At 38.3% G+C, this 15,482-nt stretch overlaps 1 protein-coding gene across 4 annotated transcripts in view; it reads right to left on the bottom strand.

Annotated features, from left to right (window-relative positions):
• Positions 1 to 15,482, bottom strand: part of TRIO (trio Rho guanine nucleotide exchange factor) — a 243,846-nt gene that overhangs the window by 128,651 nt on the left and 99,713 nt on the right. For all 4 annotated transcript variants that reach the window (XM_066186236.1, XM_066186245.1, XM_066186252.1 and 1 more), the window contains exons 10-11: positions 8,772 to 8,894; positions 2,631 to 2,822 (exon numbers count right to left, since the gene is read on the bottom strand). In XM_066186236.1, the coding sequence (XP_066042333.1) occupies positions 2,631 to 2,822; positions 8,772 to 8,894 (315 nt within the window). The remainder of the gene's footprint in view (positions 1 to 2,630; positions 2,823 to 8,771; positions 8,895 to 15,482) is intronic.

The raw sequence follows: 15,482 nt of genomic DNA, 5'->3' as shown, positions 1-15,482 counted from the left end.
AAGTGGTATTGGAATACTATCATCCAAATGAGAGGCATTCATGCAACATTAAGTATTTCTGGGGGAAAAAAATAAAACATACTGAAACGTCCTACTTCAAAGAAATCAAGGGACTGGAAGGATACTGGAGCCAGATTTCAAAGTCTCAAACAGCCAGCAAGTCAGACAAATAGCTTTTCTAAGCTCTGCAGCTCCCTCCAAACTGTCACACACAAACAGGAGTTTAACTCTTCATGTCTATTTTCTTTTTTTTTTTTAACCAGGAAAACACACACACACAAAAAAAAGATACTAGACACAGAATTTGCCCCAAATACTTCAAGGGCAAAATGCATTGGCAGTGTTCTGCTTTGTTTGGGTTTTTTTGTGTGTTTTGGGGGTTGACTGGTTGGTGGATTGGGCTCTTTGGTGGGTTTTTTTAAATGGGTTTTTTTTTTAATTTAACAACTAAGGCACCTCTTTCTGGTTCAACAACTAACCTGTTATCCTACTGCTTGAACTCCCCTCTTCACTAGCTAAGCATGCACGTTAATTTCTTCACAATACAGCAGAAAGGTTATGCTGCTTACAGGTATGCACTAATTTATTCAGCGACCTCCCACATCCTGCAGGAGAAACACAATTCTCCTGCCAGTAAGCACGGATGGCTTTCAGGTTAGGGCATTTTTATCTTCCATCTTCTTTGTGATGCCTTCTCAGCACTCCATATGCATGTTTGATAACAAACAACATGCTCTTGAAAATAGATCAGAATACAGAAAGCACAGGAGAGCTTTGAGCTTGCAGTTTCTTTGCACCTGAACCAAGGACTAGTCTACTAAATACAAATCACCCGTCTCACTCTGTCATCTGTATTTTTTGAGCAGATTGCAAACATAAAAAAATACATCCTTCCTTAGGTAGTTTTAAAGTTTTTCTCTGCATTGCTAGGTATAAAGGTTATTCACATCACAAAACCAAAAAACAATCAACATCAGCCACTATAGTACTTTTCCGCCAAAGTCTGGACTGCAAAGAGGCTTCCATAGTAACAGCTGTGTGAGCTTACAGACTCAAAATAATAGCCATTCTCCCAAAGAAATAAATCAAAATACAGAATTTCTCTTCTTTTTCTTTTCAATAAAACATTATTATCTAGAGGAGCAGTGGCAATGCGCCAGCACATCTGGATCAGCCTACCAGAATTATTCAACAGTGACTCACATATCAGTCTGCCTTTCAGGTTTTTTTTCATTTTTGAAAGCAAATCCTTTTACACTCTTGGTCTTTCACCACTATAACCAACTGTGTTCTATTTAAATACCATTCCAGCTGTCGCTCTTCATGATAAGAAAAACAGGTAATGAAGAAATATATTTTTAAAAAATGAACACATTTCAGCAGCTGACTGCTCCTGCGCTTCGTGACAGATAAGGGCCAGTACTGTTTGCTTGAGAAAGTGAAACAAAAAAGCTGCCCCCTAAGAACAGTTTATGAAACAGCATTTATATTTTGTTTGAACAAGCAGAGTCCTGGGAGAGTATTGGCAAGGAACCATCTAACAGAAAACTGATGGGGGAGCTATGTACTCATGTCTAAAGCTGAAAAGTAATTCAATCCTGACCTCCTTCAAAGACCAACTGCCTTGTGCTTTTGTTTCAAGTGCAAAGCAGATGTTTCAGTTACAAAAAACTCCCACTCTTATCATCTAGGAGGTTTTCCTGAAGAAGCTGCTTTGAATACTACACTTTACCACTGAACAGACCATTTCACAATATAAAGTGAAGGGAAGGAAGACACACTGGGACATGCTGTGATCCAGAAGCTTTTCATATTTTCACTGAGTTTGAACAGTGAGGAGATTTAACATGAGTTCAAAACAGAAACCAAGTAACCTAAGATTGCCAAAAACCAAAACACCTTACTGAAATCCTTATCCTAGCCTGTTCCACCTTCTCCCACGTGCTTCTAAATTCACATTCTGTATTTTGAACTGGAACAAAAAGCTAATGTAAAATTAAGTGTGGCTGAATTTTCTTTTTCCTGGTGACCTTCGAAAAAGACTAAAAATTGCAAACATGAGGCAAACCATTGTCATTATCAGATAAGATCTTTAGGTTGCAAAGAACTGTCAATATACAAGATAGAACTGTGACGAGCAAAACAGAGAAATAAACAAAGTCTCTCTGGGCAACAAGGTTGCCTCAAGTAGCCTTGTGCTTCTGCCATACATTTTGGTCTCCTGAGCCATGTCAGTCTGGTAAGTCAGATGACAGGAGAGCCGGTTGGATAAAAAACTGAAAGTGCACAGTATCTCCCTCCACAATGCTGATTTTTAGCTGTACCAGTTCCCTGACCTTCTGACCCTTCTCCCTCCCCTATGACTGAACAAGCATGTGTACTTGGCACAACAAAGGAGGAAAAAGCTGCTTCTGAAAGTAAAAAATCAAAATCAAATCAAATTTAAAAAATCCTTTACCAGAACCACCATGCTACCCCAGTCCACAATCCACAGTGAATTACAAACCAAAACTCAGCATACAACAGTGGCTTTCATAGTGTCCTAAGGCAAGGTTCTAACAATGAAAGCAACACTGGATAACACCGGATTTAGGGCTTGAAGTTAGCACCACAATTAGCAGAAGCTTTACCTCTTTAACATGAGTGTGAAAGGACACAGACATGTCCAGCAGGATCTTGCGCTGCTCCACACGCCTGACAAAATCCTGTATCCGGTCTTCCAGCTGATGGGCAGCTTGATAAATTTCCTCCGGGTCACACTCCCCAGTCTGAGCAAGCTGTTCTGCTGCTTCTAGAAGCTTATCTGCATTCGTATATGTGTTCTGGAGAGAAGTAAGTTAGTTTGACAGGATTAAATGAAAGAAAAGTCAGTTAGTACATTTTACAGCCACTCCACTAATAAAAACAAAATTATGAAAAGGCCCTTGGAATGTATTTGTCTTTCTTCTTTTCTTAAAGGTAGCACAATATAATCTTGCTAAAGATTTTGTTATATTTCTATGTATTTTTTTCACTTAACTGCAAATAAATTAATTCCTTAGCTCTTTACTTATGTCTATTCAAACATCTCCTTGACAAAAAACTTGGAATTAGTATTTTATATACACATCTAGAATAAAGATCAGCATAAATGCCTAATCCACTACTTGCAAACTGGCCTGCTTCAACACTGGAAAAATCACTACAGTCAGGGACAGAAGACTTCTCAAATGTGTAGAGCAGAAGAAATTCTAGCTGCTGGTAGAGACATTTAACCTCAAGTCCACACATCCAGCAGGAGCATGGAGAAAGTGACCAAGCACAGAAGGAGAACATTTTTCTCCATCCTTACAGAAGTCAGGCATCCAGAAGTCATGCATCAAGTTTATCATCATTTGGGAAAAAGCAGCAGCATAGGAAGATTCGGAAGTGAGCTATCGCAAGTGTCCTACAGAAGATGTCTGGTCTCTGATGTGCTGGGAGTGTTATGGTGCAGAGAAGAGACATTTGTTTAACAACTCTTGAAGCTCTGCATTTGCAGCCTGCCTTAGTATCTTTCTCGTTAATTCAAAACAGGACTAAGTCCAAACTTTTGTTACACTTTGGGTGCTCTTTTTGAGCAAAACCTTGGGTTTTCATTTTTCAGAATGATTCTCAGAACTCTCATCAAGGAAGGTTAGAAGGATATTAACCACTGAAGAAAAAAAACTGAAGCCATGTCTAGACTAAGGAAGCTTCGCTCATGTCACATCATTAGGTCTTCTGACAGGTTTTCACCATAGACTAAAAAAAGAAGAATGCATTCTTGACAATTTAACCATTCCTTTTTCTTCTCCTTTCTGCCCTTCCATGTTCTCCTAACCTCAATCACATTAGGTAAAAACAATCCTTGCAAAGATAAATTAAGCCTATGCAAATGTGCTTTTCTTTGCCATAAATACAGTATCACACTTCCAATTAACATTATAATATCCACAAAAATTAAATCCTAATACTGAACTAAAGGGCAGGAAATAAGAGCTCTCCCCCAGGGTATCAGGTAAATTACCAGACAAGCCCAGGACAGATTACATGACTCAGTGAAGCTTTCACATATCTGGGGGGAGTTCCCCCTTAATTTATTATGATCTAGTTATGCAAGGAATTAAATCCATGCTGATTCTAGACTTTCCCTATGTAACTCTCAGCCCTTCCTTAACTTTCAGCTTTTTAGTTGCATGGAGAGATAGAGAACTCCTCCCTGGTTTCCCTGGGAAAGCCTGCAGAGACAAACATGAGCTGATCCTATTCAGTGGGGAGCAGGCTACTGCACGCTCCAGACCTCTGTCCCAGGGCACGCTGGCCCTGAACACACTGAGCTGTGCTTGGGTGTTCTGCCTTCCATGGCTGCAGCTCACATGCGTTCAAGGGGCAAGGCCGAAGAGCCTCAAGGCACTCCTCAAACAACAACTACTTCATCAGTCCAGAGCACCACACCCAGCTGCAGATGGCTGAAACAGAAGTTTCCCATTTTAATGAAAACTTTATCTCACATGTGAAGCATTGTTTACAAATTCCAGGAGTATCTTCCGCGTTACACAGGCCCAAACACATCTGACTCCTCTTTCTGTAAAGGGGATGGTGAACGGCCTGTATTTGGAAAAGATCACAGCCTGGATGCTGCTTCAAAAGGGGTTGCAATTCTCAAACTTAACAGCAGGCATAAGCCCTGTTGCTCAAATTTCACTTCCAAGTAGAGATGGAATATAATATAAACTGCCCTTTGGATAGAAATCACATCAACTAGGTGTTCGGTACTACGTAGTGCCTTTCCCAACTCTCTGGTCACTTCTAAACAACGCTCGGAGGGAAAAAAGCAGTGATGTGAAGATTTTGAAAATGCTTGTGCCGAGGGGCAGCCTCCAGTTGAAAGTTAGGCAAAAACAAGAAGAGTTCTTCCTTAATGGTGCTTATGCCAATTTCCTAAATTGAAGGAAAAGAAAGGAGCCTTCATGGTGACAAACCTCCTCAGGATATCTTCAACAGCACACTCTCCCCAGATCCCAGGGGAAAAGAAGGAGCTCTGTAAGAACTTCAAGACTACCTGTAGTCTATCCTTCTGTGCCCCAAGGTGCAAGTCTTTAATAGGCATTCTTCTCCAAAATGACAAAAAATTCTCCATAATGGAATTTACCACTTTCCCCAACAACAAATTCCATAATTTTGTCATGTTTCTGTTAAAAAATGCTTTCTAAATATCCTTCACAAAGAACAAACACCATATTTTTAGAAACCATATGAAATGACACATCACAGAAAATGCAAAAAATGAAATTTCAGACACAAGTGCAGAAATTACTACTACTGACAATAAGTATAGAAACAGAAGTGAGTGGAGGTATGGACTGCACTTCAAACAATCTGGAGTTTATTGTGGTCTGGAAAGAGAAGAGAGACATGGATGGCCAGAGACCAGCAGAGGTACACAAATCTTTAAAGGTATAGAAAATAAAATAGATTAGTCATTAAGTACAGTGGACACTATCACATTTAAGCATCAGACAATACACTTCAAACGAAAAAGCAAAGTACGTTTCATCTAAGGAGCAATTAAATTGCATAACTCATTGCCACAGGGTCTGGCATACATTCCAAGATCATAAAGGGATTCAAGAAGTAGCCTAATTAAAGAAAGAAAAGTCCATCAGTGACTACTAAATATTGGTTCAGATACATCCTTCAGTTCAACCATCAAACAGGCTCAGATAACTGGGAGGGTAAAGGTAACTTTATAAGCATACAGTCCCTTTTTTTTATGCATCTGGTGATAGCTGCAAGACAGTGTAAGACACGGACCTTTAATTTGATGTATTGCAAGCATTTTTGTGGGTAAAGTTCAGAACCAGTCCAAATTCATAACCCATTTTTATAACCTTAAAGGAGGTGGGAACAGGTATTGGTAGGGAAATGAAAGATGCATTCAGACAAGGTTTGCAATTATCTTTCTTGTGCATTTCTTGCACCAGGAAGACTTCCTCGTGGGAAAAAAAATCCTGTTAATTAATTATTACCATACACCTTTTGTGTTTTTTGAGCATAGACTACTGTCAAAAAACAGACATGGATCACATTTGAAACATGAAAAGCTGACTTAGAATTTCAGACAAAAATGCATGGAGAAGTACAACTACAATATTGACCTGTATCCAGAGCTTGTAAGCTGAAAATTCATGTCCATAAGTGAATGAATTATGTCAAAATTCAGGCACTTGATACTTCAACTAAATGATCTCATGGACACAAAGAACAACATGGAGAGAAGGTCAAAAAAGAAAGAAAAAGGTGGGTAAATAGAAATTGAACTGGACAGGCTTTGCATGAAAAGAGCAACACAACTTTACTATACTGGGTGCAAGTCAAAGTGTGTAATGTGTAGCATGAATTTGTAGTAAGAATTTAGGGAGGATTATTAGCTGAGTTTTAACTGTCTAGCTTTTGTAGTGGTAATAAAAAGTGTTAAATAAAGAGAAACAAATGTTCATTTCACATGAATTTCAAAGTCACTAATTTGTGAGACCACAGCCCATTGACTGGAATGTCTATTCTATTTGACACACAGCTTATTTTAACATCTCTTTGAATGCTGTTGAGGAAATGACACCTCATTCATGTTAAAGAAAGAATGTGGGAAAAGGCAGAAAGGAAGAAAAAAGAAAAAATAATTTTCACTCCCTTCAAAATCAGGAGTTAGCCTTTGACCAGGAACATGTCAGCATTACTGTTGGCTCCCTGGATTTGCCAGAGCATTGCCATGCCAGTGACACTTCATTTAACAGAACTTTCTCTCAACTTCTGACTAGAACTGACTGAAAACCCCTAATAATGCCTAGAGTCCTATTAAAAACAAACAAAACCAAAATCACAACAAAAAGAGCAATGACAACTAAAAAAAGCCCAAAATCATAAAAAAATATAACAAAGACCTGGACCAACCAGAAATGTAGGCAGAAAACAAGTCAGCCAAAAGTTACTGATGTTTTAACAAAGACTGCTGTTTTATACTTGAACATAATCTTCCTTGTAACAGCAACAAGAATGCCTTTTGGGCTGCCTATATTCAGTTTTACAGCAAGTAAGAGGAACAACTCAGAGGGTGTGCCTCTCTTGGCAGTAACTCACTACACATACAAGAGTTAGAGATGAAAAAAAAACCTTATTAGATCATTTTGTCCATCCTTCTGTTAGTGGAAGATAGTCCCCTGTAGTATATTTAAGTTCTTTAACCAATCTAAGTTTTCAGTACCTCCAAAAATAGAACTTCCACCCAATCTCTGAAGAGATCATTTCAAACTCTAGTAACATTCAGTTTTAGGAAGTTTTTTTGTAAGCATTTGCTTTACAATTTTCTTTAAAGTATAATGCAAATTAACAAGACAAATTTTTTTAACATCCCAGTAACATTTTTATGCACTTCATCCCCTTTTGGCTACTCAAACATTTTCTTCTTCTTTGCCCAAATAATACATATTAAGTATGAGATCATTCAGGCTTTGTTACAGGCTATCTCACAGAAATAGATTCCTGCTTGTCTGACCCAGAAATGTAAGTATTTCCACGTGGAAAATATTACTTTTTACTAAAAATGAAGTAATAGATATGCATATAGAAAATCCAGCACGTATATATATAAAAGTAACAGCTATTCTTTTTGAAAATTGTACAGGAAATCAATATTGAGGAAGTTTTCTGATGCTATTTCAAGTCCTCAGCTACTCAAGTGCTCTAAGATTGTATTTATAATAAAATTTTATCAACAGCCTAATTTTCCACTTAACAGGCAAACTGTAAACAACACTTCTGATGCATCCCCCATAGGAGGTGTCACTGCTGAGCTCCTGCATACGTCACAATTATCTAATAATGCTGTCTTCTGTTTGACTGAAGCACCCCTCTATCAACCTCACCTTTGGAGATCTTTCCTGATTAATCTTGGAGATCTTTCTTGATTAATCTTGGTTTTCTCTTACCAGTCATTAAGACTGGACGGACAGTGCATTACTAACGGGGAGGATTCTAGCCTTCAGCTTCCTTCACAGGGTTTTTCTTCACCTCACATCCTCTTTTAGAGGCTAACAGCTACACCAGCTCCTCGTTAACTTCCCTGTGTTCCTTTGTATCTTTATTTGTTTTGATTTTTTTTCACAGAAAAATGTGTTCTGAAGTTTTATCATCACTTAAGACTAAACTAAGGGTGATTCAGAAGAGAAGGGCATATCCAAACTCAATTTTACTTTAGGAAAAAATACTCAAGACAGTTTGGCCAGTTTGCTGGCTCACCTGGTTTCTAAGGAAGGGGGACCTCTTCCCCTCCATGAGACTGCAGTGAGAATCTCAGAGCTCCCCAAACTTAAAGTCAGAAAGCAGGACTTTCGGTTCATCTCCATCCTCTCTTACAGGCTGCACGAAAGTTTAAATCCTAGATCCTCATGGAACTAAGCAACTTTGAAAAGAGAGCTTTCATTCTTCTGTAAATCAATATTTGAAAGCATGCTTTAGACATAATAAGGATAATAGTGTCAGAGCAGTTCTATTGTACTTTAGGGTCACACCCTCTAGGACTGCCGAAGTTCGTCTTTTACTTCTCAAAGCTGGAGCATAAAGGAGAAATGAAATAAAAACTTGCAATAGAAAAAAAATAGTCCCTTCGTGGAATGGAATGCTTTGTAGTGGAGCTCCTTCTGCACAGCCCTTAAGTGAAAAAGCCAAAATTTTTCACTTATTTCCATACAAGTGTACAATGTGATTGTTTTTACCTGCGCAACCTCTTCGAAGTCCTCATGGCGTTTCTGCAAAGCTCTGGCCCGATGCAGGGATTTTCCCACTCCTGTGTGTTTGCTGAGAAAAGCTTCTCCATGGTTTTCAATCCAATCCAACACCTGTGGTACAGAAGAGAGACACACAGAAATCCTGAGTGGCTGTACTGAATGTTACAACAAAAACACAATTATTCAAGCAGCTGAGAAGCTGTAAAGGCACTGCTTAAAAAGAACTGAGCTGTTGGATTGAAACAGTGTTGCCATTGAAGGACATTAATTACATCTCATTTAACTTTTCTCCAGGCGATAATAAGCTCAAACTAGCAAAATAGTATGATTCAGGATTATATCTGTATTTTGAAGCCTACCAAGGACAACTCCATTTCTTCACATTCATCAATTTGACAGTAATCTGATCCAAGTGGTGAGACCCCTTATGAGGGTCTCTTAATGTGTTTATGCCTTCAGCTGACATTTTTCTGCAAGGTAACACTAATGAAGCTTGCACATTGCTGGTGAATAACACAGTGAAGTTCTACTTCAGATGAGAATTCGCTTCACCTTCTACATATTATTAAGTCGAGAAATAAGACTCAGTAGTAACTAACTTCAATTAACACAAGAAAAATTAGTTGAAATCATTATGACATAAATGTCTGTATCCAGGGCATATGAAGGAATATGCTCCAGCTCTTAAGAAATATCTATCCCCTCAAAACATCAGACATAATTGTTTATTGTAAATTTTATAGCTAAAAAAGTGATGAACAGAAGACATTTTAAGGACCTTAATGCTTCTACCACAATGACTGGGCTGAAAGCTTTATAAATAGTAAAAATGTACATGTAATTAGTTTCTAAACTGTCAGTTAACACAAAAGATTCCTGCACACATACCAAATTTCTGATGAGTGAATGAACAAAAACATCTAACCTCTATTCAAACTAATACTTCCTAGTCATAACTTAATCCATTAGTTAAATATGCATATGGTATTCAATTTTTTGGATGATACCCCAAAGACTCATTCAGAAGGACACTCAGAATTCAAAACAACAGCACATAAGAAATTTTCTTATGTCAGCTGACCACATCTATACAGCACTAATGCAGTGGTGCAGAATACCTTACCCGACATTCACCTTCAGCATTCTTTTTCCTTTGACACATGAATATTCTAGTTGGTTTAGAAAATAACTTTCAAAAGCCTGTACTGTGCCTCTTCTTATCTACTAGTGTCCTTTACTCTGATTCCTAAAGTTGGGCTAGGTTTTCTGCCCAGGTTTCTTGTAGTGAACGTACACCTGAGCATAACTAAAAACGTTTTTTTCTTCCACACAGATTTGAGAACCATTCCTGCAACACCACTCATGACCACATTCAACACATGTAATCCCACACACCATTCCCCTGAAAAACATCCATGCTTTCTTTAGCAGAAGAACGAAAACATGGTTCTCTCATTTATCTTGACCATGCAAATATTTCTCTGTTTGCAAGCTCTCTCCTACTGGACATCTTCAAAACAACAAACAATTCCCTAATACCACAAAATACAGCCACTTCAAATCACCAACACTTCATTAAATCTCCATACTTAACTTACGCAATATTTGTTTTCCTAGTAAGTACTGCCAAAAGAATATTGTGGTTTAGGTCAACGCAAGTTTTCATTTTCTTCTTTCAAGGTAAAGTATTGATCAGAAAAAGGAGAGTGAGGAGCTAAACATGGCCCCAGTTATTATTACCAATACTTTTGACTAGTTTCAGGAGACTACTTTTCCCATTATAAAAAAAGACTGAAAGGAGGTATGTTTGGATGAAATAATTAGACTGGACTCTGGAGACTACTAACAGTTACAAGCTAACAAATGAAATCAACAGCAAAATCAGTCCCAGAAAACATGGGATGAAAAGCAGAAAGCAGCTCAGGGAGAATGATTTTTTTGCTCCAAAGAATGCTGAATGATTTCTCAAGGGAAGAAATTGTCATAGAAATCCAGTACACAGATCATGACATAAAGCACTCAACTAGAGAAACATTACTGTCTCTAAGTGAAATCAGTATGAATACAAGTCTCATTAGTGTTCAGCCTTCATACCTTGATTCTTAACAAAACTGAGCAAACACTCTTGGGAATTTCACAGCATATAGAGGCAGAGTCAAGTCAGGCTCTTCCCATCAGTAAGTGCTTTGCATACCACTTCAATCAAAGGACAATACCATTAGTTGGTACTGATATTAGCCTCTTAGCAACTTACACACTTTCCTCCTCTTCCTGGGAGAAGTAAGAGTTACAGAAATCATGATACTGAGCCACTAAGGACTCTTCTACCAATACTGAAAGCAAACGGAATTCAGTCTGGTACTTAAGCAATATGTAGGAGTCTAAGAGGCTCAACATTTTTCAGTGAAAGGGTGAATAGTATCATCCTCCACTGCAGCAAGTTGCTTCAAGGATGCAATTAAGTTCTACTGCAGTCTCAGCAAAACCATCCTTATGTCCAACACAGGATCTAGAAAAATGCTTACTTTTCTAGCTCCCTAAAGCATATACAACAGAAGAAACCACTACTATGGAAAGACAGCTTCATATTAACAAAATCATTGCTCATGGCTGTAAAATAAGTATATGCTACTCGTAGAAATTAATCTGTTTTTCTGCAGATTCAACGCGCTCATTTTCACCAGTCTTTCCCACATTATTATCCATTCCTCACCCCTCACCCCTTCACCTACTTTGCATACATTCACTTTCCTGATCTCCACTTACGCGCTGCTGACACAGCATTCCAAATGGGAAGATGGAAATATCTGCATTTCTGATCCTTGGATAGTTAAAATGTGGAAATACTCTCTTGAAAAAAGAACCATTTTACACTGGAACCGCCTTCAAAAGCCACCTGGGAATCACACAGTCAAATCATGTTGATGCTAGCAAGTAGCAAGCATTCATGGCCCGCCCTTCATTGGTCAAGGCTGAAACTAGTGACTGTAACCTGTCTTGAGGCAGGCAGATCAAGCAAGAAGCAGCACATGATGCAAAATGGACAGACAAGACACCCACTATGATCAAATAAATGTATTTTTGGGGAAAAAAACCCGAGCCAAACCAAATAAAAACACCTCCCCCCCCAAAAAAACAACAACAACAAAAAAAACCAACTACAAAAACAACTAATCCCCTTTCCTAACCCCCCCAAAAACCTCCAACCTGCATGTTTTACTTATTTCTGGCTTGCAAGCTATCAGAAGAGTTTTTCAGGCACCAAAACTCTGATCATATGAGTGTCAGCAGTCTCACCTACCAGAAACATTATTTTTATGCTCAGTTTTGACCTTTCATGGCCTAGAAGAGCAGAAGTCCATGATGCTGTTCCAAGCCTGCTTTATCGCTTCATATCAGAATCAGTCAGCTCCTTTCCTTACGTGAAAGGCTGACTATTATCTACTTGGTAAGCCTATTAACTCTTAAACATAAAATCATACTTTTACTAGCATGGTTTATATTAGAAGGGCTACATTGGCAATTGAGCGCCAGTGCCCAGAGGTTTTTTTCATTTAAATAAACCCCTTTTTTTTGATGTTAATATATGAACTAATCGGGAACTAGATCTCCCAGTACGTTTCTGCTACCTAAAGTCAAACTCAGAATTTCATTCAGTTTAAGACTGTCACACAATTTCACATTTCAAATTTCAGATTTTCTGTAATTCATTTCACTTCCCATCTACTATTTTCATTATTTCATGCCCTACTTTCCTTACTACTTGCTTCAAAAGATCAGTATATGATTCTTGGTGTACTTAGATATCACCACAGTGCTTTCGTTCATTTAGAAAGCTCCACTAGGAACAGCTGCCCAGTATACAGGACGGAAGAAAAAACCCAATGAGCTTTCTAAGGTGGAAGTAACACGAAGTGAAGTACCAGCTCAACATGGGCAATTCCCTCCTCAGCTCTGTCACTCATTCAAAACTTCCATGGACTGAGTTGTTTCATTAATCCAGCAGAGGGAGGAGGAGGAAATCACAGACTCATACTAAAGGACAGTTACAGATTCACTTATAATGCACTTGGTTGCTTGCCACTATGCGCAAACTAACTATAAACAGTGAAAAAGATCCACACTCAGCTTATTCTGAAATGAAAAAAAACCCACCACATTTAACTTTAGTGACAACAATTAAAAGATGTTTTCATGTTAGCTTCTCAATCAATCTTAATTGATTTTTTTAACATTTAAACAAAGAAAGAATGTACAAACAAAAACAAACATGTTTTATAAAGAAAGTTGCTTTGGAGTTCTACATAAACCATTCCAGAACTGTCTCAGATATAAATTTAAGTAATACCTCATACCAGAGTAATTTCATACACTGAATGGTGATAATGATCATTCAAATGAAAAACTAACATTTCTCAGATAAATTATGATGATCGGAAAAAGTTCTTTTGCTTTTGTTTTGCAAGAAAAACCATCTTTTTATTCAGGATCACTTTTTTCCCCAGATAAATCTTCAAAGCTAGGGAGCTACAATCTCTAAGACATCTGCTGTGGCTATTAAGATTAATCTATCTGGTATGGATGTTGAATGGCCATTGTCCTACAGATTGACCTGCACTGAAATACTAGTATGAAGAGTTGTATTATGAAAGGGAACAGTGACCAAAATTCACACTGTGATTCATAATGCAGTGCCAAAAATACCCAATATCTGTAAAGTTAAGTTAAATCAACATAAGGAGCTATACTTCCACATGCAACATTTCAGTAATTAACAGTCATTACAGAGATAAACCAAAGGACAACTCAATCTCTGACAGTAATAATTACTGGATACTAAAAGAAGGGCTTAGGAAGACAGCAAGCAAGGGCTGCACCTCTGTACAGATCTAGCGTGAAATTTCATGTGGCTGACAAAGATGTGCATTAGCACAAAAGGCTGCAGTTTCAAACTGTCAAGAGGATCTCTTGCTACCTTAATTCAGTGTCTGGCTTGCAAAGCATATAAAGAAACCACAGGCATAAGCAGGATGAAAGACATTTCTCCAACCAGTAGGTAAAGCATGTACTGAATAGTAAGTCAACATGGATCAACATTCTCAACTGGTTCATACTGAAAACTTTGGGTGTACTCAGAATCCACATTCATGATTTGGACATAGCACATTGCTGATACTGAAAGTTATAAAAATATGTAAAGCTGCCCTCTTTGCCATTTTCAAATCGGTGATTACTTCATCTTAAATGCAGCACATCCAAAGGCTGATGAGTCTAATATAGAGAAGGAAAATTCAGCATCTTGCTGAAGAACTTGGTGGTGACTGCACAATGACTTGAGTCTAATGATGGGTTATTTGCTTCTTCAAAGAACTTCAAAGAACAAAGGAGTCTGAGAGCTAACTCCTCTACACTGAGAGCCATGATTTAGGATGGAGCAGAAAATGAAAATTTCCTACAAGCATTTTATGACTCCCAAGATATTAAAGGCAAAGAGTAGGAGCAGTACAGTAAGACTCTCTGCAGCATTTAATGAACACCTTCCCCCAGGAAATAAACTGCCTAAAGCCTGGCCTACAGGCCCAAAACCTGAATTACATACCTGGCAAACTACCTCAGGAGACCCCTTGGCCTAGATTGCCTAAATAGGTCCTACCTGAACTGAATTCAAACTAGAGGAGAAAGTTCCACCATACAATCCATACTTGTGGGCACCAGACTACTGAGAGGATGTATATTTTTCCCTGAGAATCAAACTACTCTGTTAATTTCAGTTTCTGAGGATTTCTTATGAAGCCTTTTCAGTTAAGGAGGTAATTCATTTGTGGGCTGTGCCTCATCACAGAATCACAGCATATTCAGAGTTGGCCCTTCAACTCATGTAAGCACCAGCACTGGACCCTCCTTACTAGCCACTACTTATGTTGAAATCTTCATGGAGCGCCTCAAGGATTTATACAATGACATCATGAATGGAGTCTTCGGTTCTCTGTGCCCTTACTGACCACTCATAACATTCCCTCTGCTTTCTTTTACTTTTTTGCCAGCTAATATTTTTCACGCCTTTCTACATCCTTTGTCACATCTCAGCACTGACAATCTGCATAACAGCCTGTCTTTCAATGTATGCTTCTTTTTAGATAAAAAATCAAGTAATGAAGTTTTGAAGATTTTACGTAATTTACGGCTAAAGTATTTAAGTTATTGTCTTGGGTTGCAATATACAACCAAAAGCATGTATTCTATTCCCAATGTGTTGAAACCAGTTGAAGAGTTGTTTTTTCTTTTAACTCCAGGGGTTATCTACTGTTAATGGGCCATTAAGGCTCACTGACATGTCTGACAACATTACATCATCCCATTATGAGATGCTCCACCCCAGTGGGAGGAGCCAAGCATTCCTACCTAGATAAAAGCTGAAATTCAGCACAGCAGGACAGCTTGTTTTCCACTGGATTTTCCAGAGGAAAACTGGACCCATTTCACCACCACTGGACCCTTCTACAGGATCATCTCTACTCCAACAGAACTACATCTGTTACTACAGGAGGACTTACTTGGACTGCTATCAACACCCTGACCTACAGGGTGTCAGGTCATATTCTGACTCTGTCAGGGTTTCTAGGATTTTTGTTTGCTTGGTCTTTTTTTGTACTACTGCATTTCTATTTTTAATATTCCTAGTGAAGAACTGTTATTCCT

This window comes from Chamaea fasciata, unplaced genomic scaffold (genome assembly GCF_029207755.1).
Source record: "Chamaea fasciata isolate MVZ Bird 193981 ecotype frontalis unplaced genomic scaffold, bChaFas1.0.hap1 SCAF_1, whole genome shotgun sequence".
Lineage (NCBI taxonomy): Eukaryota > Metazoa > Chordata > Aves > Passeriformes > Sylviidae > Chamaea > Chamaea fasciata.
Note: the sequence above shows the minus strand (reverse complement) of the source record. Positions and strands in the feature narration are given on the sequence as shown.